Source organism: Acipenser ruthenus, chromosome 22, assembly GCF_902713425.1.
Source record: "Acipenser ruthenus chromosome 22, fAciRut3.2 maternal haplotype, whole genome shotgun sequence".
Lineage (NCBI taxonomy): Eukaryota > Metazoa > Chordata > Actinopteri > Acipenseriformes > Acipenseridae > Acipenser > Acipenser ruthenus.
The window spans coordinates 8,948,153-8,975,898 of NC_081210.1; the positions used below are offsets into that span (position 1 = coordinate 8,948,153).

At 39.5% G+C, this 27,746-nt stretch overlaps 1 protein-coding gene across 4 annotated transcripts in view; it reads right to left on the minus strand.

The window, feature by feature from the left end:
- mad1l1 (mitotic arrest deficient 1 like 1) overlaps positions 1-27,746 on the minus strand; it is a 246,651-nt gene that overhangs the window by 146,294 nt on the left and 72,611 nt on the right. For all 4 annotated transcript variants that reach the window (XM_058995955.1, XM_058995957.1, XM_058995958.1 and 1 more), the window contains exons 12-15: positions 25,906-26,046; positions 22,456-22,512; positions 9,747-9,835; positions 6,874-6,964 (exon numbers count right to left, since the gene is read on the minus strand). In XM_058995955.1, coding sequence (XP_058851938.1) covers positions 6,874-6,964; positions 9,747-9,835; positions 22,456-22,512; positions 25,906-26,046 — 378 coding nt within the window. The remainder of the gene's footprint in view (positions 1-6,873; positions 6,965-9,746; positions 9,836-22,455; positions 22,513-25,905; positions 26,047-27,746) is intronic.

Genomic DNA, 27,746 nt, shown 5'->3' on the forward strand with positions numbered 1-27,746 from the left:
AGCGCATCAGCACGACAACCGTCTGGATTGAGCCAAGTAGGGTACATCTCTGGGGTCTTCAAGTGGGCACCTTCCATCCTCGGTGTTTCGTCAACTAGCCCGCAACACCTCAAGAGGGCTCAACGGTGATTCTGGCATCCCAGAATCACCCCCCTCTGTCCCCCACTCAACTCAGCCCAGCTTACTTACCTGAACATCAGCATTTCTTTCTTTCTATTGTGCTTGAGATCCCCAGCCAGAATCTTTCTGTCTCAACCACAGCCAGTTGCTGCTCCTCTCTGCTGCTTCAGATAAGTTCTTCACTGTGTGACGTAACTCTTGGCCACTGAATCCGACGTCTCTGAGAAACTGGGTTGTAGAGTGTGCCACAAATCCTCAACAACCCACCTCCACTGGGTAAACCCGGACTCTCCATCCTCGCTGTTCCGCTTCAGTGGCTAGTTGAGCATACCGCAGTTTCTTCCTCTCATACGCCTCATCTACACCATCCTCCCATGGCACTGTTAACTCTACCAGGTGAACAAGGCGTGCTGATCCAGACCACAAGACAATATCTGGTCGAAGGTTAGTGGTGGCAATCTCAGGTGGAAATATAAGCCGTTGACCAACATCTGCCAGCATTTTCCAGTCTCTAGCAGCTTCCAGTTGTCCTGGGCCAGGATTGGTTTTAACACCTTTTCTTGGTGATTGCTCTCCTTGATGGAGGAATGTTGTCTTTTGTGTGTAATGTTTTGATGGAACAGACGGCAACTTATTGGTCATGTTACGCTTGTCTTTCAATGCTAAGGCCAAACATCGCAGCACCTGGTCATGGCGCCAAGTAAACCGTCCTTGGCTAAGAGCCACCTTACATCCTGTCAAAATGTGCCTTAATGTTGCAGGTGATGAACACAAAGGGCATGAGGGATCCTCTCCTACCCAGAGGTTTAGATTCTGTGGTGATGGGAGAACATCATATGTTGACCTGATGAGGAAACTGATCCTGCTCTGTTCCATTGACCATAGGTCTTGCCAGCCAATCTTGCGTTGTTCCACACTCTCCCATCTCATCCATTCTCCCTGCTTGGCCTGGGAAATGGCCTTTATACACCTCATCCTCTCCTCCTGCTTTTGCACCTCGTTGACTACCATCTTCCTCCATTGAGCTGGGGCTGCCTTGTGCCATGTAGGAGGAGCTGAACTGAGACCAAGACCCCCTCTTCCATGCTGAACTTGCCCCATGATATCACCAATTCGAAGGGCAATCTTTGCATCCTCCACAGCCTTCTTTGCCACCCACTTTTTTCCAGTTTTCAGCACAGGTGCTGCCTCTCTTACGCATTTGTCGCGTGACTCTACTAATGTCATTTCCAGTCTGACCTTGGCGCACTTAAACTCCTCGGTTAGAGCGGATGCTGGTAGCTGCAGTATTCCTTTACCATAAAGTCCCACTCTACTGAGGCAGTGTGGAACTCCCAACCATTTCCTGATGTATGAACTGATTAAGGCTTCCAGCTTCTCTACTGTTGTCAAAGAAACCTCATACACAAATCAGTGGCCACAGCAACCTAGGCAGTAGACCAAACTGAAAGCACCAGAGTTTTAGTTTGTCTGGTAAAGCGCTGCTGTCTATGCTCTTCAACCCTTCCACTGCTTGATGTCTAACTTCTCCCACACGAACTGTGTCCTTTAGATCCCTGTTGTACCATCTCCCAAGACTCTTCACTGGCTTCTCAGACATTGTTGGTATTGCCTCACCGTTAATGAAGAACGTTTTATCTACTACTTTACCTTTAATTATAGAGATGCTCCTTGATTTAGTGGGCTTGAATTGCAGTCGTGCCCATTCAATGTTATTGGTTAATTTACCCAACAACCGATTAGTGCAGGCTACTGTTGTAGTCATGGTTGTCATGTCATCCATGTATGCTCGAATTGGTGGTAGTCGCATTCCAGAAGCCAAGAGCTCTCTTCCCACTACCCATTTTGATGCCCTAATGATTACTTCCATTGCCATGGTAAAAGCCAGTGTAGAAATGGTGCATCCTGTGATTATTCCAACTTCTAGGCATTGCCATGTAGTGCTGAATTCTGAAGTTGAAAAACTAAATTGCAAATCTCCAAAGTAGGCTTTCACTAAATTTGTTATTGTCATCGGTACACTGAAAAAATCAAATGCTGCCCAAAGAAGTTCATGTGGCACTGAACCATATGCATTAGCCAAATCCAGGAATGTCACATGGAGCTCCTTCCTCTCCTTTTTAGCTGATTGAATTTGTTGCCAGATCACATTGATGTGTTCTAAGCATCCTGGGAAACCTGGAATGCCCGCTTTTTGTATTGAAGTGTCAATGAAGCAGTTCTTTAATAGGTAAGTTGACAATCTCTGAGCAATAATGCTGAAGATAATCTTGCCTTCTACGTTTAATAGGGAAATAGGGCAAAACTGACTGATGCTTGTAGAATCTTTTTCTTTAGGTATAAAGACTCCACCTGCTCGGCGCCACACTCTTGGTACAACCTGTTTTTCCCATGCCACTTTCATCAAATTTCCACAGGATTCGTAGAACTCCTGAAGCACTCTTGTACACTCTGTACGGAACTCCATTAGGCCCTGGTGATGATGAAGCCCTTGCTTTTTTCACAGCTTGCTTTCCACTTAGGTGCACAGTCCTCCATTTGGTATTCTGGTGGATTGATAGGTGGGATGTCTGAAGGAATTGACCTAGGCTCCTGCCTTTTTGAATCTGTATGTGTTTCCTCCAAATATCTCTCCAGCTCAAACTCAGATGCTTTTAGTGTGCCATTCTTCTCACTGGTGAATAACTTCTTTACAAATTTGAATGGGTCTTTATAAAAGTTAGTTCTCGCATGCTCCTTTTTGTAGCGTTTCCGTAGGCGCTCAGCTCTGCACAATGTTGCAAGCTTATCTTTTATGACCCTTTGTAAAAGATTGAGTCCCTCCTGACTTTGTTCTGCTCTTTTCCATTGCTTCCTCAGCTGTCTCCTTTCTCTAACTAAGCGTTCAATCTCCTGCTGCCATCTAGACTTTCCAGGAATAGTTTGTACTTTTTCCTTCCTTTTTTCAACTCCAAACCTCTCACTTCCATATGCGTAGATGATGTCCCCAAATTTATCCAGCTTCTTTTCAACTGTTCCACTTAACCTTTCCAATGCAAAGCAGAGATCTGTGTTTACTGTGTCCCATACAGGTTTTCTCACAAGCTCTTGGCCATTTAACTCCAGGTTTGTGCCCGTCGAGGTTCTTTTCTCTCTTATGCTGGTTTGTCTGACCGGGTTCACAAGGTTCATCACTAACTGTGTCATGCAAGTCCTCCTCACGTCTATGACAGGGTTGCTGATATCCTGTGAACTGTGGTTTGCTTCCTGTCGCTGGATTTCATTCAACTGACTTGAATGACTTCTTAAGAAGTACTGATCAATGCAAGGCCCTTGTCCCTTCTCCCTCAAGCATTTCATTCTCCCTTGATGAATCTTCAAACCCCTGACCGTTGTCGCCTTGCTCCAGCCGCAGACACAAACCTAGAGTTCCATGTCTTTGCTAACTGCAGCTCTTGAACTAGTCTTTTGTGAAGTACTCTCCATACTCATATCCGTTTCCGTTCCTAAGTCGTTAACTGTGTTGTCCAACGTTGAGTCATCTTCCGTCCCCGCTCTCGCAGACTCTAGGGGTATTTTACTCTTTAATTTCTTAGAAGCCTTGGGTGGGTGTCTCCAGCATCCTGTAAACACAGAGCTGGATACTGCCGACAACGGTAGCTAACCCTTGCCATCCCCAATGGGTTCTCTTTCCTCCCGTCAGCTGTCTCTCCAGGCTGTCAAGGCCTTTCCCTTGTTGCCAGCTGCACTATTCACAGCAGTCACTGGACGTATCCAGATCTTCATGATTTCCATTACATGTGAGTAGATGTTAAAACTTCATGCTGATTTGAACTCGGCTCTCGCCAAGATAAGCACCAACTAAGACGTAGCTTTACAGTAAACTAATGTGATCCATAGGTGTCTCCATCAATTTACGCTTCCTTCCATATGATGATGTAGATATCCTTCTGTCAGGTGTTGATGGTCTTGACATTTTTGTACTTTTTTTTCTTTGAAAAATGTATCTAGCTGATTTTTACCAAGCCTCAATGTGTGCTACGCCCCTGTTTTTAGAGAGAAAAAAAAAAAAACCACATTGCAAGCACAGGGGCTTTGTAAGTACTTTATGTCCCTGTTTCAACTTATATCCATTTTTTTGTTTGTTTTAGTCTCTGTTACAATGTATCCTAGCATAATTCACAATAACATTTTTTATTTTTATTTTTGCTATTTTGTTTAAACCGGTACAGACAATTGCAAGTCAGGAATGCATAGTCTCTCTTTACTACATAAAGATGGAAACATCACCCCAGCTAACGAACATGGCTGGTGGGTGGGGACACAGAGACTGGAATACAAATGTATGCCATCAGGAGGTGGATTATTCTTGGCACTTGCTTGGCAATTTATTCTTAAACTACTAGGAGGTTATGTTTGCTGCATTAATTGGTGGTTTGCCAACGAGATGACAGATGGCATGTGCAATTCGAGGCAACTGTTTATTTTCCACATTTAAAAGGCATTTCTAATGCATCTTGATTAAACAGAGGCAGTGCAGGAGCTGAACCTGGTATGAGAACTACATTCTTCTCCTCCAGTTTAAAGGATTTTAATCTTCACTGCCAATCTTATGTTCACTGATAACAGCGTACATGAAACACTAAACAAGAATGGAAGTTCTGAAACCGGTACATTGTCAAAATTACCATGTACCCATTCAAACAACGTCCAGGGTTTAAAAAAGCAATGTAATGATTTTCTGCAAAAGAGCAACACCTCTGTGTTCTCAAAAGTAGTTTCTTGAGCCCGCTGGCTTCCAGTAAAAGAAAAAAACAATAATATCTGGGTCTGACTTTAAATAGCAGTGAGTTCCCTTTATGACACTAACTGAACCAATGGGAATTTTCATTTATTGGCTTTTGTTTTTTCAGCATCTTTTGGGAGGAGCTCCTGACAGTGTAGACAATTGTCTGTCTGAACTGCTGGAACTACTACTGTACAATTGATTGGGGGGGGGGGGGGGGGGGGGGCATATTTCAAGGACAATTATGCATCATGACACTTACAGTAAGAGTACAGTATGTTTTGCTTCAGAGATTGAATTCAATGTCAGTCTCAAGTCAGACTCAAACAAGCAGGAGTCTTGCTTGCAATGTATCTCCAGACAGAATGTTCAGGCAACACTGACAGTTTTCATTGCTGTATGAGTAACCTGCAGCTAATGAGCAAGTGGTCTGCCTGCCATTAGCCACTTACACAAAACTTTCCATTAACTTTACCCACCGCTTTCACTTGTCTGCAGCAGAAGCCCAATTAAAACTGGTCTGGGTGACAGGTCTTACAGTAAATAGTGTCACAGAGGTGCTAAAAGAGCTCTTAAAAACACTGCAAACTTGTCAGATTGTTCTTCTCCAAATGGGAGTTGAATATGGCTTGGTAATTAGGATAATCAAGTACTGGTGTTGGACAGGTCAAAATCAAAAGGAAGGATTAAAGACAGGATCTATGCTTTCAGGCACCAAAGTTCTTACATCAGACCATTATGCAAAGCAGGATTAACTTCAGCAACAGTAAAGATGGTTGAAACAAGTGCAGGAATATTTGTCCCCTTCATCCCCAAAATAACTTAACACCGATAACTGATCAAAACAATTTCTGCCATGATTATGCTTCTGATTCCTCATACCCTACTTCGTCCTCCACGTCTGAGTGTTTTTGGTGCATCTGTCTATTGATTTCCACTTGCAGGTTTTATCTGCCTCCCAACCCTGTCTTTACTCATGAGCAGAGTCAGTCGAGCATTGCCATTACTTCCTCTTTAATCCATCATTGGTATTCACTTTGCACATCTTGTTAATCCTGTCTTCCACACTGCCCACTTCCTCCCACAGGTTTCCTTTGTGTCTTCAGAAATACCCTTGCTATTACATTGATTTCTCAACTGACTCTTATTCTGCCAACATGCATTTCCTAAAACTATCACACCATTATGCTTTTCAAGTATGTCATTTTATTGATATTTTTACAGTTCACACCAAGTTCATTATCAGGCTATTTACGTTCCTAAAAATCTTTGCCGAATAAGATCCAAGTACAGGCCTTATTTTTTAAATTCCAAATTGGGGGGGGGGGGGGAGGGATATACAAATCATAGGAATGTGTTTTCAGCCACTTTGAGGTAGAAGTAAGAATGTCTACATATAAATGTTGTCTTTGTACATCTACCAGACCCTTCATTGTAATAACAAACCAGATTATATTAATGCAGTTTTCATAAACCACGCATCATAAATTAGCTTCTGGAATCCCTTGCATATTACAGGTACCTTTCTCATTGGTAAAGCACCATGATAGGACTAAACTTTCTACACTACTATAGTTACACATGCCACAGCTAGGACACATATCAGAACTACAAGCAAGAGAAGCTTAACTATTTGTGATGAAAGTCATTACGCTAGGGATACATGCTCAGATACCCACTTCCGTTAACTATTCTTCAAGGTGTAATTTAAGCTTCATTCAATTACCTGAACTAGAATCCTCACAGGGAATCTGGTCAGCTCCATCTATCGAAGGCAATACTGTATGTCTCAAATGTATGTGAACAAATGCAATAGTTAATATGGGGGGAAAAGGGGGCACAACTGAGTTAGAAAAAAAGAGGGGGGAAAAGAAAAAAAAAAGTACAAATTGATTCTTTTAAGGGTGAAAGATTATCTTATCTCGTAGAAATAACTTTTTTTTTTTCACTTTTGAGATAGAATTTTATGAATTAGTTCTCACAAATACCTGGAGGTTATGCTTCTCCAATCGCATCTCCAAAATATTATTCTGCTCTTCGAGACGGCTGCGTTCTGCCTCAAGCTCTTCAATCTTTTGTCTGTAACAAAACGTATGAATGAATAAATAACAACAACAACGTACCTGTTTGTTACACTGCAAATTACTTTGTTGCCATTAAAAAAATCACTACTGCAGAGCAATATTATAGTCAACCTGGTTATGAAAATGTGACAGAAAACACAACTAACTGAACTCCATTAAATCACATAAAAGAGCACGTATAATAAGAAATCGGTAAGGCTGTGTTTTTTTTTTTTTTTTTTTTTTTTTTTGCATATATAAATCTCTGGGGGCACCAGGCTTCAAGGATCAAGCTCAAAACATCATGTAAGGCTTGGGTCTGAGGCAATGCAAGAATACCCTGACAAACATTGTGCTGTACGATGAGGAGAGAGACTGCCCCCTTGTGAGAAGGATCCTCAGGGTCTCCTCTGCACAGATGCCAGCTGAGGTGTCCCAACACAAACTGCTATCTGGGGGGATGCTTTAACTTAAGGGAGCTGGCAACAAAATAACCTTGTTTTTTTTCTTTTTCTTAAAAGCTTTAACAGTATGCCTTTGTTTACAGCTCTATAAGTATCAAACAGAAATCTAGAATGAACATATACTTCACTCCAGGTGAAATCAGAGATATGTACAATTGTATTGTCAGTACGAAGGTTGCATTGCATGCAAAGTGTACTAATATACAGTACATATATTTTGTTTCAATATAGGTTTTGCAACTTTCTACATTTTGGTCCACATTTCATTTAGATGGATGGTTTACTTTATGTCAATGGCCAGAACAATTAAACAGAAATGTACATTATATATATTGAATACAGTTAAGGCATCGATGAATTATTGTTTATAAAAATAAAAAAAGGAAACTGTGACCAGTACTGGGAATTCATGATTTATTGCTCAACACACCCACCAAGAAACAATACTTTTCTAAATGCTGTTTCTGCATCAATAGGGTGCCATAGCTCAAACTCATTTGTCTACAATATTGATATGCAGCAAATGATGTCCCAACATAATATTGTGATGAAAATGTCAGCCATTAATATTCTAAGAAAGTCAACCAAAGAGCAAACTGATAATAGCAGTACATGAAGCAAAAGCTCCCATTTTAAAAGTTGTCTCAGCAATCAATCTTTTTCTTGTAGTTCCTAACTTTGTTACTTTTTTCTTCTTCCAGTAATTCAGTCAATAGTTAACCACAATTCCAAAAAAACTGCCTACAATCTAGCTTCCCATACCCTGCAGACAAAACTAAAAAACAAAAAACAAAACCTAAATCATTCAATGAAAATCTCCCCATGAGAAATCCTCAGCGTGGCAAGATACAATTTAGAGGGGCCAGATCATTACAATAGCAATACACCAGTTTGTCTTCTAGGATGTAATAAACAATTCTTGATTTAAACCTGTTGAACTACAAAAAGCAATCAGTTCCTATAAACTTACTTAAAAAATACTGTGAAGGTTTTAGAAGCTACAGTATAGTTTCATAACCAGTTATGGGTTTCAAAAAGTGGTCATGTATTTATTTTTAAACCAGATCCATTTTCTAAAAGCTTTAAAAAGAATATTATTTTAGCACAGCATGGCAGCCTGTTCAGCCTAGTGTCCGTGTCATCATTAGGGCAGCAGTGTGGAGTAGTGGTTAGGGCTCTGGACTCTTGACCAGAGGGTTGTGGGTTCAATCCCCAGTGGGGGACACTGCTGTTGTACCCTTGAGCAAGGTACTTTACCTAGATTGCTCCAGTAAACACCCAACTGTATAAATGGGTAATTGTAATAATGTGAAATAATGTATAATGTGATATCTTGTAACAATTGTAAGTCGCCCTGGATAAGGGCGTCTGCTAATAAATAAATAATAATAATCATTAACTCAGATCTCTCGCATTCCCAATTTATGAAAGATCTGTAGATGTTATTTCATAGCTGATTTAACATCTAGGCTTAACTGAGCAGTACTGTAGCCAATTATCTAAATAGGAATCTAGAGAGTACATGGGTACATTTTCATTAATGTTATCAGAAACAACAAAACACTGAGGAACTAATAAGTTAGGTCCAATAAAGTTTTTTCTTTTTCTGATGAATACGTGTATGTGGTATATACCTGTATTCTCAAGGTTCTGATACCCCACGGTCAGCAGCAGATGTTAACACTTAAAGCTGAAGAAAACTGTATTAATTCTCTCTATGGTGAATGTATTAATATACCTTATGGCCATGTAAAGTTATTTTAGTCAAGGGTCTAACAGTAACCATGCGCTACTGACATTTCTGTACTGGCTTGAAACTTTTGGAAAACATTGGAATGGTTTAACTTGAGCCTTAGTGTTCTAGTCCAGCGTTCCAACTGAAGATTGGACTTAATTTGCTGCCATAGAAGTGATCCCTATGTCTGGGCTTGAACACCACCACCATCCCTCCTCAATTGCATGTTTTCTAACTACTAAGAACGACCTACCAAAGTCATCATATATAGTGCATCAATGCTAAAAATGAAGCTTGACTAAAATATACGTGTTCTTCCAATGTGCTCCAATTTATTGAAAAGCATACTCACTTTACTGACATTGAAAAGTGCAAAACTGTTATTTTAGCCAGATTGAGGATCAGCAAATCAGTACATTAGAATGGGAGATTTATTTATCGTTCTTGAAATGTCAAATGAGCAGAAATTCATTCCGTCTGACAGACCTTCACATGTTCTTGGAACCAACTGGAATGGGATAACCAACACCAACAGTGCAAAGGAGAAGTGGAACTGGTTTCATGCTGGCATCTTTACTTCTCACACAAAGGGTTCTTACCTGAGGGAGTTTATCTCCTCACCAGTTACACAGGCACTCACGTCTGCTGTGGCAGCTTGACTCTTCACAATATTAAACTCTGCTTCCATCTGAAAGAACAGAAATATTTTATTAATGTGTATGCATTTAATATTTTATGTAAATGACAGACATCATGACGAAAATGAAACTAAAATGAACCAACAAACACTGAGATGAACTTATTTTAGCGTACAGTGACAGTAACATACAGTCCGTTTTGCCCTGTTTTAGCCTTCTACAGTATATTCTTGAGAAAAAACTTGGAACACTTTTGGCTAATTCCTTCATCAGTTGGTCAAGGAGAGTTGATCAATAACTTATTGGAAAGTAGCAGAGCCATTTATGTTTTAAATAAATCACTACATGTTTATGCACCTACAGCTTTTGTAACTGGGGGAAAAATGCTGAACTCCTGCACAATGATAAACCACCATGCTGCAAGAATAAATGATTCAGTATATTCCCCACACACAATCTGGTAGTTAGCATCAGAGCATACAAATCAGTTCATCAAGAGCATGTGCATGTGTTGGTTTAATCATACTTTACAATGAATGTTTATTTTGCTTGACCTTCACCAGAAACCAATGTGCAGCGATACCATCCTAGCAGGGACGGAAAGAAGACTCCCATTGCATAGCAGTTTGATCCCATCCTGGTTTTGGAGCTAATCAAGATTGTAGTAAAACCTGGAATGGGTGAAATTGCTTATTTCCATCTCTGAATCCTAGATACACAGACTATTACAATGTGCAGTTGTCACCAAGAATTTTTCACAGCGTGGTGGTAGTGGTAGGAGCTGGGTGCTGGAGCAGGGGCGGGGCGGGGGCGGTGAAAGAAAGATCCTCGCAACCCCCTGCAGACGAGGCAGGACAAGTCATGCACATGCTTTCGCTTTGTGGAAGTAGTTGTCAGCATATAGAATATTCTATATCTACGGCTGTCAGTAGGTAGATGCAGAGTCTGCGTCATAAGATGACGCATTCCCCAGCAACGCATGGACGCCATTCCATGGAGAGGAAACTAGATTTTTGCCATTCTGTTATCATTTCTGTCCGACTCAGAAACCTGTTTTTATCTTTCAAAACATTAAGAATGGCCTACAATTATGTGGACATAATTAGTGCTGTTTTTATTCTTTCAAAAATAGCATAAATATTAGGTCTTCTAATTATTATTTTTTTTAACATAACATCTTTATTTTTATAGAGCGCCGTTCATAGTGGACCACCATCACAAAGCACTTTACATAGGTAGGCTGTGAACTGTGCATTATATGCAGAGCCACTTACAACAGGACACTGATTTAACATCTTATCTGCAGGACGGAGCACAATGGGGTGAAGTGACTTGCTCATGGTCACACAGTGAGTCAGTCAGTGGCAGAGGTGGGATTTGAACCAGTGACCTTCTGGTTACAAGCCCTGGACCTTAACCACTGGACCACACTGCCTCCACAACTTCATGACTTCTTTTTTTCAGTGGTAATCTACTGCACAGTAGTAGTTTCTGCATGTGAGTTGTATTGTATTTCTAGTTAAAATAATATAGGCTACTTATTGATTACTAAAAAAAGCTATACTAATAACATGCATCATCATCTCATATTTTAAATATTCTAATAAACTTTACTGTGATCATGTGATTGTGGAGTTTTGCTTTTGTTGTCGTTCTCATACATATGGTTGTTGCACCATATCCATGACAGCCATTTTCGTGTGCTTGCAAGAATAAGTGGAAAACCTGTTTGTCACTGTTGTTCCATAGTTAAGGAATATACAACATAAACGTGTTTCCCACTTATCGCAAGTAAAACTGGACATGTACTGTGTCCCACATTTTATATTTTAAAACCTACATACTATATGAAAATCTCTCTATGGCAAACGGAAGTCACACAAAAGGATTATTGTAATATTGTAGAAGTTTGGATTTTTTTCTAAAGACCTTGTAATAAAAAAGATTGAATATGTCAAAACTGTTTAGAATACACATTATTGTTCTTCGTCTGAACGATTTATTTAACCCAGCTTGTTATGCTACGTTCCCGCTAGCCACTCGCAAAACATTTTACCTTGTGGCTCAACTATTTTTCCCCGAAGTTCGCCACGGTGGCAAAGGCTTTGAAAAATGTACTTGTGTAAGACTGCCAGCACATTCAACGTGTGCTGGTAGATGAATCAATAGAGTGAATCAATGTTTAGTTTGATTTCATTTTGCCCAATGAAAGCTCTTTAGCTTGATCACGAAACATACGCATGTCACAAACATTGTGTTTGGCGGGAGGACAGAGGCTCTAATTTGAAACAGTAAGTGGACGCGCTGCTTGTAAAAAACAAAACAAAAAAAAAACCCACGTGGCATCCAAAACGGAAAAAAACTGTACAGACCAATTACCAGAATCATGTTCCGAAAGACCTAGCCCAAGAAATACCAGTCACCCATGTACACACAACTAAAATGTGACCGTGATACTAGTCACAGGGAGGTGGAGCAGTCATGGTTTCAAAACGTACCCTCTGGTCCCGAAAGAACATTTTCACAGACGGCAAGCCAGAAACACAGAGCTTCAAGATCACAGCTAAGCTTTTTCTCCCCCAGAGTTATAGTGGAACTTAAATATTATATTTATGTGTATTGTAAATGGCAGGGTCTAGCATGTTTATAACTTGTTTATAGTATTGTTAAATGTTTCACAGGATTATTATTATTTTTTGGCCCTACGCAAACTGAAAACACAGCGTAACAGCCTGAATTCAGCATAATTTTTCCAGGTAACAACGTAACGGCCCGTTACACTCAACAGCACAGGCGAGAACCCGAAGACTATTACAATGTGCAGTGATACCTTCCTAGATAGACAGCCCTGTTACAATTTGAATTCTCTGCCTCCAATAGGTTTCAGTTCTAATAAAAACTGAATTTATGTTGTAGAGACGCTGACTGGGAGACAAATATTGTGGCATTCCAATTACTCATCATTACAGTTGTTCCCTCCCTAACAGAAAACGAATGTGAGTTTCATACAAGAGCAGAGTCACGTTGGGTTTAAACTGATTGATTGACTGAGATGAGAACTGTTTATTTCACAGCAGTATTATACAGCAGTCAGTCACCAAGGTATAGAGCCCAATATGATTTTATCAGTAGTATGGGTATTATGTCAGGTGCTCAGTTTATGAAGTCATGGTCTCTATTCTGCTCTCCTACTGCCTGTTTTATTAACCTCCCTCCCTATATGAATGCAGTATATGTGTAGTCTCACAAATTCATTTTGGATCTTGCTCCTGCTGCTAAATCATCAATAACGCTACGTAACACAATTTCTGTTCCTGGGTAGTAAGTGTTATTTCCTAATTGCTTATGCCTCAAAAGTATAGAAAATGGCTATTATTCCCCACAAACTTTGCTTTTGTGACCAGACAGTGATATTTTGAAATTTACCTATTTCCAATGAGAAAACGGGCGAATTTGTGTCTTTTCATTCACATAGTCAGAAAAAAAATCCAAATTAACATGTATTTATATTAAAGTAATACAAAAATGACTACAAAAGATTTAGAAGCGAGTAGTTTTTCGAGATTTACGATTATATTGTAAATCACTTTCACGAATCAGCCCCCAAATGTAGTCTCCCACCATGTTCTCGTTATACTGTCCTTGGTAGCGGCGTTCAAAGTCCAGTATATCCTGGTGGTCGCCTTGCTCCTCCGAGTACGCTCCCATGTTATCCTTGAATTTACCAAGATGAGCATCAAGGATATGGACTTTGAGGGACATCCTACAGCCCATTGTGCCGTAGTTCTTCACCAGAGTCTCAACCAGCTCCACATAGTTTTCGGCCTTGTGATTGCCCAGGAACCCCCAAACCACTGCGACAAAGCTGTTTCAAGCCGCTTTCTCCTTACTAGTGAGCTTCTTGGGGAATTCATTGCACTCCAGGACCTTCTTTATCTGTGGTCCGACTAAGGCACTGGCTTTGACCTTTGCCTCAGACAGCTTAGGGAAGTCGTCTTGAAGGAACTTGAAGGCTGCCGACTCCTTATCTAGAGCTCTGACAAATTGTTTCATAAGGCCCAATTTGATGTGCAGTGGTGGCATCAGCACCTTCTGGGGGTCCACCAGTGGCTCCCACTTGACGTTGTTCCTCCCCACAGAGAACTCGGTCCGCTGTGGCCAGTCCCGCCTCGCACATCTTAGCAGATGCTTCCACGGAGTACTTTTTCGCTCTTGTCTTGATAAATTGGCCGCAGACATAGCAAAATGCGTCTGCCGGATGCTTGCAGCCTATTGATGCCATCTCAGAAAAATGCAGATATGTATCCACTTAGGCAGCTGGAACTAAACTGAACTGGTGGGCTTAAGGCCCCTGTATTTATACTACTATTTATATTACTGGAAAGTTCTAGAAGTTACTCCAAGTTTACTCAGCACTGAATCTATCTGGAATGTTCTGGAAAATAGGTAGATTTCAAAATATCACTGTCCTGGTCACAAAAGCAAAGTTTGTGGGGAATAGCCATTTTCTATACTTTTGAGGCATAAGCAATTAGGAAATAACACTTACTACCCAGGAACCAAAAAAAAAAAAAAAAAAGTGTTACACGTTGTAACTTATATTATCAAAATCTACAATAAGTTACATTATACAAATACAGACTGCAGAGCTCATTCAAGAGATTGCTGTAGGTGCATTGTCAAAACAAAAATTTCAAGCAAAAAAGTTGACCACACACAAAGAAGTCCTAATCTATTAAAAAAAAAAAAAAAAAAAAAAAAATACTGGAACTGGGAAATACAGAAGCTGAAGAACTAGAGCATCAGAAAAAGCTGCCGTTTAAAAAATAAGTAAGAGAAGGCAAGCAACGGAGCTTCAGAAAGTGTGGTCTCATCAGCACTATGAAAATGTAAGAATAGAAAGCAGGGTTACAGAGTAAATTCTCAAGCATGTCAGGAGGATCATGAAGTTGCATCTCTGGAGATATTAAGACTCATTTCAGGGGTTTCATTATGCAATTAATGAACAGTGAATCCATACAATCTATACAGTAATAGAGATATCCACTGGTGATTCACTGAATGCGTGTGAAACATCAGCACTAGTGGCCCTTCTCGGATGGATCACTGCCGATATGTTGGTAGTAGAAGAAACAAATGATCAGAAAACAAAAGTTGATTAGACTGTATGCTGTATTAGACAAAGCAAAATTAAACACCGAGAATTAAACATTACATAAACCGACATGCCTTTTACACAGCAAACCTAATTTTCTCTTAAAATATTTTATAGCTGGCTACAAAGCGTGTTAAAAGGCACATTTTAAATTCAATTAATATGACAGAATCTTGGGTCCTTGTATTTTGCTAATTATCTCACTAATAGCAAAATAGTTGAGAGACAATACACCACGGCTTAGGGAGCTAGTGATATAATTTGAAACATGAATTCCCAATCTCATCCTGTTTTCATGTGCTGTAATTCAGCTCTGTTTATTTTACCTGTGCATTGTGGCTGTTGGAATCACAGAGATGTTTGATATCTCATTCATCAAGATCACTGCATAGTTTGCCCCGAGTAAAGCTTCCTGGCTGCACTATGACTTGACAAGATGAATTGGCGTTACTCTCTCTGGACCACCTGCAGATCATCTGCCTTTGATATTTACTCAGACTAAAAATGAAGATGTAGTGGGGAGTTGGTGGGCTGGTGTGAGAGATCAGCAGTTGTGTGTGTTTTTCCCACAACTCTGGGACTGCGGTTCTAATCCGGCTTGAATAACAGATTTCAGTGTAATTTGTCTACACAGCATACAGAGACTAATCCCAAACCTGTACATTTTTTATTTAATAAATAATCACATCTTCTATTAAGTCGTGGGCACTGACAGGAATTGGGCCCCAAGTAAATAAATGACGCATTTCCTGTTCTGTGATGCAACATGCAAAGAGATGTATTTATTTATTTTTTTGGTCTAATCCAAAAAGGCCATTGTAGGATGTTAGCAGACAGGGAACCAGGAGAGAATCACATTTCATCACAAGAACATTAGGAACAAGCCTGGGACAAAATAATGAAAAGAGCCTGAAAAAGTCCTGACTATAAAGTACTGAAATTAAAGCCTAGGTGGGAAGGAGTGGATAGTGTGTATTTCTTTTATCGTTGTATTTTTCTGATAACATGGGTGGATAGGTCAACCCATGCTTATAAGATTAATGCCAAGTTTCAAGGATGCCCGAATGTTGCTCTACCCATTATCCATGATACAGTACATGCAAAAATTGCTTGGTAATGTCATTTTCAAGTCACCCTGACATTTAGGATGAAAATGCAATGCATCTAATGCTACCAATCCAAAAATCATTGGGTGCTACTGTAAATGTCAAGTAGGGTCGGTACTTCTGGGTTGCTGTGCCAATATAGCATCGGTCATATCATTTCTTAGTTATCCAGACACTTACAATCAGCACACTATCTTGGCAGGTTTTCAAGGCTATTTGTGGCAGTGTCTCTGTATTGGTAGACAAGTTTCACTTTATTTCCCATTTGATGCACTTGTCCACACACTTCTATTTCAAAGAGCTTTTCTTTTTGTTCACTTTAACAGAATGCCATTTCATTTCGAAACAATCTTCAAGATTGAGAGTGAAAGCTCCATGCTCCGCCTTCCATCTCCAGAGCTAATGCACATATTTCTCTGCGCAATCCTTTCCCTGTCTCCTAATTTAAGAGGCGTAATTACTCAGAACACTACTTGAGAAGATATAGTAGGAGAGCGAAAATGGCTGTCATGGGCTCAAGACAGCCTGAACCTCCAAGGACGCTCTGGTTATGAGCTTGCAGTTCACATTCTGCAGTTTAAGCACTTTAAACACAAGCCGTGTTACAGAAACAAAAAGAAAAGGGATTGAGAAAATATAAAACGAATGAAGAGGTACTCTCGTACAGAGGTTTCATAATGCAATGTGCATGTCAGAAGGAAAAGAAATTCAATGCATGCTTTCTTCCTTCAGCATGGGCACTCAAGCCAGCCTATACAATGAAACATGTTGTAATGCAATGACAAGGCAGGAGTCCTTTAATGCTCAACTCCAACCTTGAAGAGCACCCTACACTCCATCCACTTCAAATTCAAAAGCACACCACCAGCCCTTTAATACAAGAAGCAGGTAAACATTAGGAGCCACTAGTGATGCTTTTGTAATGCAGATTCCAATCCCAAATGAGCTGAGCAATTACATCGAACTCATTCTGTTCTCAATCCTTGAACAGCCATCAGATAAAAAATGACTATCAAGGCTAAATTTAGACTTCACTAAAAAGCTGCTAACGGGCTGCCACTAAAGCTCAAAGCAGGTGAATCCAACAGAATTGTAATATCACACGATCATACGATTTCTCAAGAACCCAGACCAAGGATACATACTCTGTGGATTCAAGCATGTTTAGCTGGTACTGTTAAATAAATTCAGACACAATTAGTTCCCTTGCACAAATTTCTTAATAAACAAATAACCACAAAATAGTTTTTTGCATACAGTGTTCAGATAATGATCATTATTACATCTATAATATCAAACATCAACCAGGGCAAAAACTATTCATGTATAGCATCCCATTCTGCTGTTTATTCTCCTACACTTTTTATGAATGCATACTCTAATGGCAAAAAACAAATGTACAGCATCTGCACAATGCCAAGAGAATTCAAATGACAGCAATAAGCTTTTATTTATTTATTTATAAAAACACATATGCAAAAAAATAGGTTTTATGACTGTGTGCAATTTACCATAAAGAAAAGTAAAAACACAACTTGGTAAGACAGACCACTCTCTGATTGAATAGTACTGCATAGCTAAACTCATGGAGGCTATGGAACCAGTTGCTGGGATATGACTAAAATTAACTGTTTGTAGTAACGTGCATGCCTACTAGGCCACATATGATGATCATTCATAATTATTCATTGTGTACATTTAATGCTCTGTTCATAGAGTCATTACAAGTATAAATCTAGTTGAGCATTAGCCGAGCTGAATCACAATGCATTAAAAAAAGGATAATCAAAAGGCGGCTATTACTATCATTAAGCTGACTGTGACCCTGCGAGAAGGCAACACATACATGCTTGAAGCTTCTCAGCCTCCCATGTAATTTATAACATTTGTATTAACCATTTCATTCAATCTATTAAAACACAGATCAGCTGTTAACTAAGCAACTTAAATTATATATAACTTCTAGGCTTCTTTCAGCACCAATATTTCACCAAGGCGTTTACACATTACCCAGCGGAAGGTAAATGACATGTCTGAGCCCTAAGACATTTTAATGCAAACATGTTGAACAGCAGGTACCTTTGCATAACTGCATTTTTAAAAAAAAAATATTTAGACACGTGCTACAAATGTACAATTACAGTAATCCGTTGCATATTCGCCTGTGGTGGGATCAGAGTAAGGACGGATATGTAAAAAGGTGGATAAATTAATCCTGTTTTAAATACCATTATACACAGCTGTAACTATTACTGTAGTGACTCGGACAACTGGGCGCTCAGAAGGCCCGCTGCTGTGGTTATGTGTTGAACGCATTGTGTGCATCATTAAACAAGCATGCTTGAGAGTGTGTTTGGGCAGCTGGGAGTGAATGGGGTTAGTTAGATTGCACGGCTGCGTGTGTGAGTGGTGGAGAAGGAGCCGTTCAAAAAAGGTGTGTGTGTTTGTGTGTGATTGGTAGGCAGCTACAGTTGTTTGTGGTTAATAAATAAAATACTGAACGACACTCACCTTGTCAGCGACTTTATTGCTGGCGCCGAAAAGGAAAGGGACGGTGGTACATTATATTCACACAATTATTGTTTTGAGATTCAGCTTTTATTAGGGAGCTCCCCTAAATCCCTTGTTTAGAAAGATACAGGGTATTAATGCATGTCACAGAGTAGCCGTCTGCAATGTGGGTGCGTGCATTCACTGCTGAGTTATAGGCAGGAGAGCGAGCCGAAGCTTGAAGTAACAATTCCAGCAATGGCAACGCATTGAGCACATATAACACTGTGTACAAAAACTTTGGTGGGAGCTACAACCTCAAAACTAATCTTCTCTATTCAGTAAACTAAACGTTGCTGAAGAGACTGATCATGGCGGATAAATGGTTAGGGTGGATATGCGATGGACTACTGCATGGTGTTATTACTAGAAAGATAGCCCTCAGCCCTCGGATAACTAAGCTTGATCTCTAGCAAGACAGTGTTTCCCAGTTATACCTGAAATAATGTGGTTTCCAGGCTAGTAATGTATGTTGCAAGAGCTTTTGTGCTGGTGGGCACTCTTATTTTAATTAATGTTGCGAAGCGATGATGTTACCTGCCCACAAATATACAGGCACGCTATCCCAAGATGCCATAAGGGTCTGTTCAGGCATACAACTTATTCCGATACTTTAGAATCAGTCCAGTGTTATCAGTTCTATATGGCTTCCACTGAGCCAGACATCATAAAAACTTTTTTTTTTTTTTTTAATTCTAAAACACTTTTCTTATGCTATCTGTCAATCAAGATCTCAGAGCTCTCAATTTCTGTAATCATATCCCATGCATAACTGTCTTCCTCCTTCTTAAATCATTAAATTAAAACAAAATGAAGTCCCTGGTGGGATTCAGACGATAAGTGCTTCTTTATGGCAGTAATCAAAACCATTTCTCTTTTCCTCTAATTCTTGCTGTGTCTAATTACGGAAAGTTTGTTAATGAGGCAGTAGCTCTGCACCAAGCCGCCTCAAGTTGGTATGATATTAATTACTTTTGGGAAGTGATCGAGGACCACAACAGAGAGGCAGGCCCATCAGTCCTGAGTGCACTAATTAATACAGGAGTCAGAGCGCGTCTGCCTGTCTCTCTTTCTCATGCAATTAACTAATGGGCTTTAACTTTAAACATTTTAAGCTGTCTGAAATCACACACTGGCTTTAAACAAAGTTAATTGCAGCTAGTCAGCTAGTTGGAATACTAACAGGAGAGATCAGGAAGTAAAGAAAATGATACACCCCTTTGAAATGGCAGAGGTTATTAATATTTGGTTATGCTCTTCAGGTGAACTCTCTGGTCTCTTCCATTATGCAACCCCTCTTCCTATGCAACTCCTTAACGATTAGAAGGACTGAAGACCAAAGTTAACCTCCTTTCCACTGTCAAGCCAATTGTCTCTGTTTCTGGAGGCAAGGGCCCAGCCTGGCAAGTCTCTGCTAAGCACCATATCATTAAAGGTCTCTGAAGCATGATGAGGTTACTATTGGTTGCTGATTTCCCTCCCTCACCTCTCTGCAGTATAAAGGCATGCCATGTTTTCTGTGGACTCCCAGCAAAGATTGACAAGTTGCCGCAAACAGGATTCAAACTGTGCTTGCATGTCTTCTCTGCACTCCTAATGGTAGTGCTTTTCAAAAGACAAGCCATTGGGGACCCATAGTAGTACTGTTTTTATTGGGGATTACTCCTGTCAACCCAGTGATTATGGTTCTTAACATCAGTACACACAAACAGACTCTGAGGGAACAGTGAATAATGTTTAATAAAAATCATGTTCGTTATCCTTAAAGCTGTGCCTTTTATGATTTATATTAAGATTCTCTGTATGTTCATGGTAGTTGGACATCAGCGTGGGCAGCAGTGTGGAGTAGTGGTTAGGGCTCTGGCCTCTGGACTCTTTACTGGAGAGTCGTGGGTTCAATCCCAGGTGGAGAACACTGCTGTTGTACCCTTGAGCAAGGTACTTTACCTAGATTGCTCCAGTAAAAACCCAACTGTATAAATGGGTAATTGTATGTAAAAATAATGTGATATCTTGTAACAAATGTAAGTCGCCCTGGATAAGGGCGTCTGCTAAGAAATAAATAATAATAATAATCAGCGTGACGAACATGCTCCTCAAGCTTTCCAATATATACAACAGAGCAATAAATATTGACTTGTAATTGAAATTCAATACATTTAGCTACTGTATAAAAGATTAGACTGCCTTTTTTACAATGCATGAAAATAAGTTCCAATCATGTTTTAACAGAATGCAAGAAAATACATTAAAATCGACTGTGTATGATATATTTCATGACTAGTATGACTGCCATGCATTACCGAATGAGTTAGTACAAGTACAAAACAAGACCAAGAGAGGGAATCAGCAAAGATGACTTTGGCCTTGTGCAAGGGTAGGAAACTCTGGAGCTTCTAGTCCAGCTCTCTGTTCAAAACATATCCTTAATTTAACTAAACCAAAATTATCCTCTGACCAGGTACTTAATAATTTAACTTCAGGCAGGACCAAGGTTACCTACCCCTTGGACATGTGCATCTCCAATGTAAACCCCTGTCCAAATGATTGCCACACACCACACAATTCACAACAAGCTGGAAGAACCTCCCCCACAATTCCACCTGCCAGTGAACATATTTATACCCTTACTGGTTAAAAACAGTACCGAGGCAGTAGCAATAAACCTTGCGTGGTCTACAGGAGGTCAGGGAACACTCTGAATACACTACAGGGTGACTTGGTCCTATGCAAAAGGACTTGGGAGAGATTTAAGTCATTTTGATAAGCTGATAACACAATAGTAAATACAGCGGCCCAGCTAAAACAGCATTGTAACTGGTCAAGTGAGAATGAGATTTTCAGATCGTCTCCCAATTGAAGGGACCAGGGAGTAGTGGGGTTAACCCTGGTGTCATTGTCTGAGCAATAGTTCTACTCCTACTAATGAGGTGTATGCAATATCCAGGCAGTGTGATGCATGCAAATCTTACAACTGGCGATTTTCCAAAACTTGTCCAGAATGACTCTCTATATACATATCAGGACACTTCCAATATACTACAGCAATTCCATGAAAGTAATGAAATATTAAAATAACCATCTTTATGAACCTCAGGGGGTCCTGGGCTACTTCCTGTATAAGGCGTGCTGAATGTATTTCAAAACTACAAAAGCAATGCAGCATAGACCAAATGAAAAACCAGCTCTCAAATTAGATTAGCTAAACCTAACTAGGAACATACAGGATTAGAAAGAAAAAGGAAACATTGACAGTTTTTTTTTTGTTTTTTTTTTAAATAGGCAGCTCACAATCGTATATTAAAATCAAATCAGATAACAAATAAAATTAGCATATAAATTATCCTTGCTTTCAGAAGCAATTGCCCAGCTATGCACTAGCAGATAATAACCAGGCACAGCTGCATATACTTCCAATAAAACAGAAGACTATGTGAATGTTATAATAAATCCGTTATTTAAGCAGAAATGTGGTAAACAGGACCATGTTATGAGTAATCAAGCATCTATAAGAAGAAAAAACAGTGTAGTAGTGTTTAAAGAAAAATTGACTGTTACCTAATACTGTACCAGAAGGTTCCTATTTATCCATGGGTTTTACTTCACTGTGTAATTTGTACCATTTCTGGCAAGTGTAACAATAGTTTTGTACCACAGCTGGTGAGATTTCCTTTCACAAATGGTGCAGCATCCTAAAGTCCCAAAATGAGGTTAGGATTCAAACATCATTTTTGGTTTACATCTTCCAGCAACACCCACTTTGAAGATGAACCACTGCCTTTGTATGTTGCTATTCTAATAAGCTATGCCACTGAAGCAATGACTGTTGATGTTATTTATGTATATTTATTTTACTTACTGTCTGGGCTTGGAGTTTGAAAGTCCCTGCCTCCTCTTGAGCTTTGCAAAGCTGAACCTTGAAAAGGGGAGAAAATGTTTATATTATATTACACACCCACAGTACATATATACATCACCATGAAATGAAAGGTTTCTAGTGGACAGAAAAGCAATTGGGTCCTTGCACTTGCATTATTAAAATAGGAATACCATATAACAGTTACAAAGGGGCTCTTGAAGGACTTGCTTTTATTTTCTCCTGTGCTTGTTATTTTATGCAGTGTGTCTATGGGGTAACAAATATATACAGTACTGTGCAAAAGTTTTAGGCAGGTGTGAAATGCTGTAAAGTAAGAATGCTTTCAAAAATAGACATGTTAATAGTTTATATTTATCAATTAACAAAGTGCAAAGCGAGTGAACAGAAGAAAAATCTACATCAAATCAATATTTGGTGTGACCACCCTTTGCCTTCAAAACAGCATCAATTCTTCTAGGTACACTTGCACACAGTTTTTGAAGGAACTCGGCAGGTAGGTTGGCCCAAACATCTTGGAGAACTAACCACAGTTCTTCTGTGGATTTAGGCAGCCTCAGTTGCTTCTCTCTCTTCATGTAATCCCAGACAGACTCGATGATGTTGAGATCAGGGCTCTGTGGGGGCCATACCATCACTTCCAGGACTCCTTGTTCTTCTTTACGCTGAAGATAGTTCTTAATGACTTTCGCTGTATGTTTGGGGTCGTTGTCATGCTGCAGAATAAATTTGGGGCCAATCAGATGCCTCCCTGATGGTATTGCATGATGGATAAGTATCTGCCTGTACTTCTCAGCATTGAGGAGACCATTAATTCTGACCAAATCCCCAACTCCATTTGCAGAAATGCAGCCCCAAACTTGCAAGGAACCTCCACCATGCTTCACTGTTGCCTGCAGACACTCATTCGTGTACCGCTCTCCAGCCCTTCAGCGAACAAACTGCCTTCTGCTACAGCCAAATATTTCAAATTTTGACTCATCAGTCCAGAGCACCTGCTGCCATTTTTCTGCACCCCAGTTCCTGTGTTTTCGTGCATAGTTGAGTCGCTTGGCCTTGTTTCCATGTCGGAGGTATGGCTTTTTGGCCGCAAGTCTTCCATGAAGGCCACTTCTGACCAGACTTCTCCGGACAGTAGATGGGTGTACCAGGGTCCCACTGTTTTCTGCCAATTCTGAGCTGATGGCACTGCTGGACATCTTCCGATTGCGAAGGGAAGGAAGCATGATGTGTCTTTCATCTGCTGCAGTAAGTTTCCTTGGCCGACCACTGCGTCTACGGTCCTCAACGTTGCCCGTTTCTTTGTGCTTCTTCAAAAGAGCTTGGACAGCACATCTGGAAACCCCTGTCTGCCTTGAAATTTCTGCCTGGGAGAGACCTTGCTGATGCAGTATAACTACCTTGTGTCTTGTTGCTGTGCTCAGTCTTGCCATGGTGTATGACTTTTGACAGTAAACTGTCTTCAGCAACCTCACCTTGTTAGCTGAGTTTGGCTGTTCCTCACCCAGTTTTATTCCTCCTACACAGCTGTTTCTGTTTCAGTTAATGATTGTGTTTCAACCTACATATTGAATTGATGATCATTAGCACCTGTTTGGTATAATTGTTTAATCATACACCTGACTATATGCCTACAAAATCCCTGACTTTGTGCAAGTATACCTAGAAGAATTGATGCTGTTTTGAAGGCAAAGGGTGGTCACACCAAATATGGATTTGATTTAAATTTTTCTTCTGTTCACTCACTTTGCATTAAGTTAATTGATAAATATAATCTATTAACATGTCTATTTTTTTCACACCTGCCTAAAACCTTTGCACAGTACTGTATATATATAAAAAAAAAAAAAGCTTTAGGAGACCCAAGGAGAAAAGCGGACAGGTAAGAAGACAGGTCTGGGAAGCCATCTTACAAAGCTCTTAACTGCTGAACAGGATCAACAGATGACAATTATTTTTAGAAATTAGTTTTAGGGTACTGGGACAATTATGTTGAAATGAAATGGGATCCAAGCAGTAAATATCCGCCTTTGTTAGCCAATTATACAAACAGAGAGACAAGAGCTTTTAAAATAACAAAACAAACACTATTCAAGTTAACCCTTTATATCCTGGAGTGCTAGTTAGCATCCAGCTTATAGAGCCTCAGAATGCCTGTATCCTCTTCTATTTTATCTCTTTAATCATTAATGAGTCAACACACACAGCCACTGGTTGGCATTCTAGGAAGGCTACTGCTCAGCTGGCAGTCTGAGAACCAATGAGACAGGGGCACTCCAAGACCTAAAGGGTTAAAAAGAAGATCTAGTGTACCCCTTGAGTGCCAAAGTTCAGAAACCCCTTCTTTAATATTGATGGGGAAAGCATTATGAATTGTTTTGTTACTTTTTAAAAAGTTTACTACTATGCATTAGCTTCTCTGTTCATTCTCTTGTTACAAAACCTTAGAAGAGTTTTTTTTTAAATAGTTAAAGTCAGTGGTGATATATAACAAAAACATGAAAGCTGTGTCATTCCTAACACTCCACAGTGCAATGAACATCATCTTCTAACCAACATCCATATCATCATCAGTGATTACATTTTTTCATTTTGCAGCATGGATAAAGCAGGGAGGTACCGCAACAGCATACAAATAAAGTATTTAAAATAAGCTCTGATTGACAGTGATTACATTACATAGAAATGCACCACATTAAATATTTAGGTGTATAGAATGTTGATAATATTTTCCCTAGAGTACAGCCGACATTCAGACATAAAATAATGCATTTTTTTGTTTTTCCTGTTGACAAGAATATCTGCCTCGTTCATGATAAACTTTTTGTGGGATCACATTCACAGACTGTTTCGCATGCAAATTGTCTTCATTCTTTTAACTCTTCCCACCAATGAGGCTGCAAGGTCACAGATCGATCCGTTCATAACATGGTTTAAAAAACCGCAAGAAATCCAAATCAGACAGACATCCTAGAAGCCTTGGTAAATACCTGGTTTGGATTTCTCAGATTTGAGAAAAATAAAAAAATAAAAAAGGAGAAGGAAGGGAGAGAAGAAGTGTCTTAAAAGCTTTTGTTAACTACATCAAAATGAAAAGACAAGGAAGCAACTGACCTTTTAAAGTTACTATACAAAAGGTTTGAGTTTGCTCACATTCAGCTAAAGGACGTGGAAGGATGAAAACACAGAACAAGGTATATTCTCAGGACTTTCTGTCCTGCAAACAGCACCTACAGTAGATCTGGGTAATGTGTTTACATGTGCAGTTTGCTGGTTACTTCATTAAACATGCCAAATATCAATGTGTGTTGAAACAGGAATACATGATGATTAACAGCACTTCGAGACAATGCATGGATACAAATGAAATTTGGAGGGTATGAGAATTCCTTTAAGTGTTTGAAGGTGTGGAGAGAATTGTACAGAACTTACCTCCATCTCTGAATTGTGAGCCTGAACTTTCTGAACCATCTCCTCAGCCTCCCGGACTCGTCGACTCAGCTGCGGGGAATACTCAGAGGCTGTCAGTTCACTGTCGTAAGACTCCAGGATAGCCCTCATACCATCACGTTCCTGAACAAAGGAGACAAAAGGAATCAAAGGGTGCAATGGCTTCTACTATAACCCTGCATCTCCCGCTGGGAATAAGAACCAATATAATGCAATAATCTTGAGGCTTTTACACTTTGAATGCCTTCAGATCAGTTTATTGACTTGCTTCACTCTACTCAGTTCAAAATAAAGTGACTTTTTTTGACAATTTGCAGCATGTTTAACTTTCGAAACTACCGTAGTAGTCAGAATATATCAAACACCCTTTAACAAATCTTAGGAGGATTTATGACTGAGGTACAAGTTTGTATTTATTTTTTTATTCTACATAGCATCCTATGATGTTTTTGATAGGGTATGGTAGGGTGTCATACAAGAGAGTTACAGGTTATCCAAGGCAGATCAGTCATGCTCATTATCTGCAGGGTGCGCACTACATACAGATAATTACAGTACTCCTTGTGCTTCATGGAGAACAGAGAAAAGGCTGAGGGGTGTAGGTGAGACACTTCAGCAATCACAATCAATCTGCACTTTGCATATCCTGCTGGCTACTCTGACAGGCAGTCATGTCTGTTGAATCCAAATGACTCCACTGAGAATAACAACTTTGCCTCCAGCAACACCGATTGCATTATTCTTTTAGTTGTAAGCCTACTTGGATGCATTAAATACATGTGTGTTAAGGATGGGAGCACCAAAAGATAAATTAATTAAAGCTTTACCTATATAATTCGATACAAGCGAGTTAAACTGAGCCACACACCTATAGGCTAGTAATCAGTGCCTGATATTGTTACAGTAAAAGTACATTAGACTAGGACTTAATAGAGAAGCAGCTGTCCACTTGGAATATATTAACTTAATGAAAATCGATCGTTCTGTCAACTAAAGGGGGATGATGGTCTGTCAGTTACGATAATTTATTAACTTTTTATAAACTTGCACAAGGTTTTCATAAGTTTGAAATGTCAAGATACCAATGTCACTGGGCAGTATACAGATTCCTTTCATGGTTAAGGCTTTTAAAACTAATACACATGACAAAGCTGCTTTCATAGGAACTCATATTTACTCTATCAAATCCAATACTGTTTCTCATATTTCCTGGAAATCTCACGAGCAGAAAGGCTTAAATTAAAAATGCTTTCTGTTATTTCAGTTCTCAGCTGTGGGATTCAGTAAACTGTGCCCCAATTCCCTAACCTTCAAGCAGCTAACAGGAAAACTATCGATATTCCTCTGTGCAAATGTCACTAATGTAGGTCTGAGTCAGTGTGATTAAACACTGAGATTTGAGGATTCTAGGGATATTGCTGTTGATAATTATCTTATGGACAGGTTTTTAAGTCTGAATAATTCAGACATGAATTATACATTATTAAGGCAGAAAAAAACAGCTAAACCGACACAAATGGGTAATGAACAATTTCATAGTCGTTTTTGGTAATGAATAGTGAACTCTTGCAATTCAATATAGTGACTACCTTTTCACATTTTAAATGAAAAGTACATTTAAAAATGAATACCACAGTGTTTTATTTATTTTTTTTAATCAAAGAATCATATTTATAGTATACAAACATTCTGGAGTGTTTTTAAAAATAAATAAATAAAATTTAAAAAAAAAAAACACACAACTACCACCATGTTACCTAATTTAGTACATGTCTAAACTGTTATTTTAGCATACAACCGGATCAAATGAGAATCCTTTTATG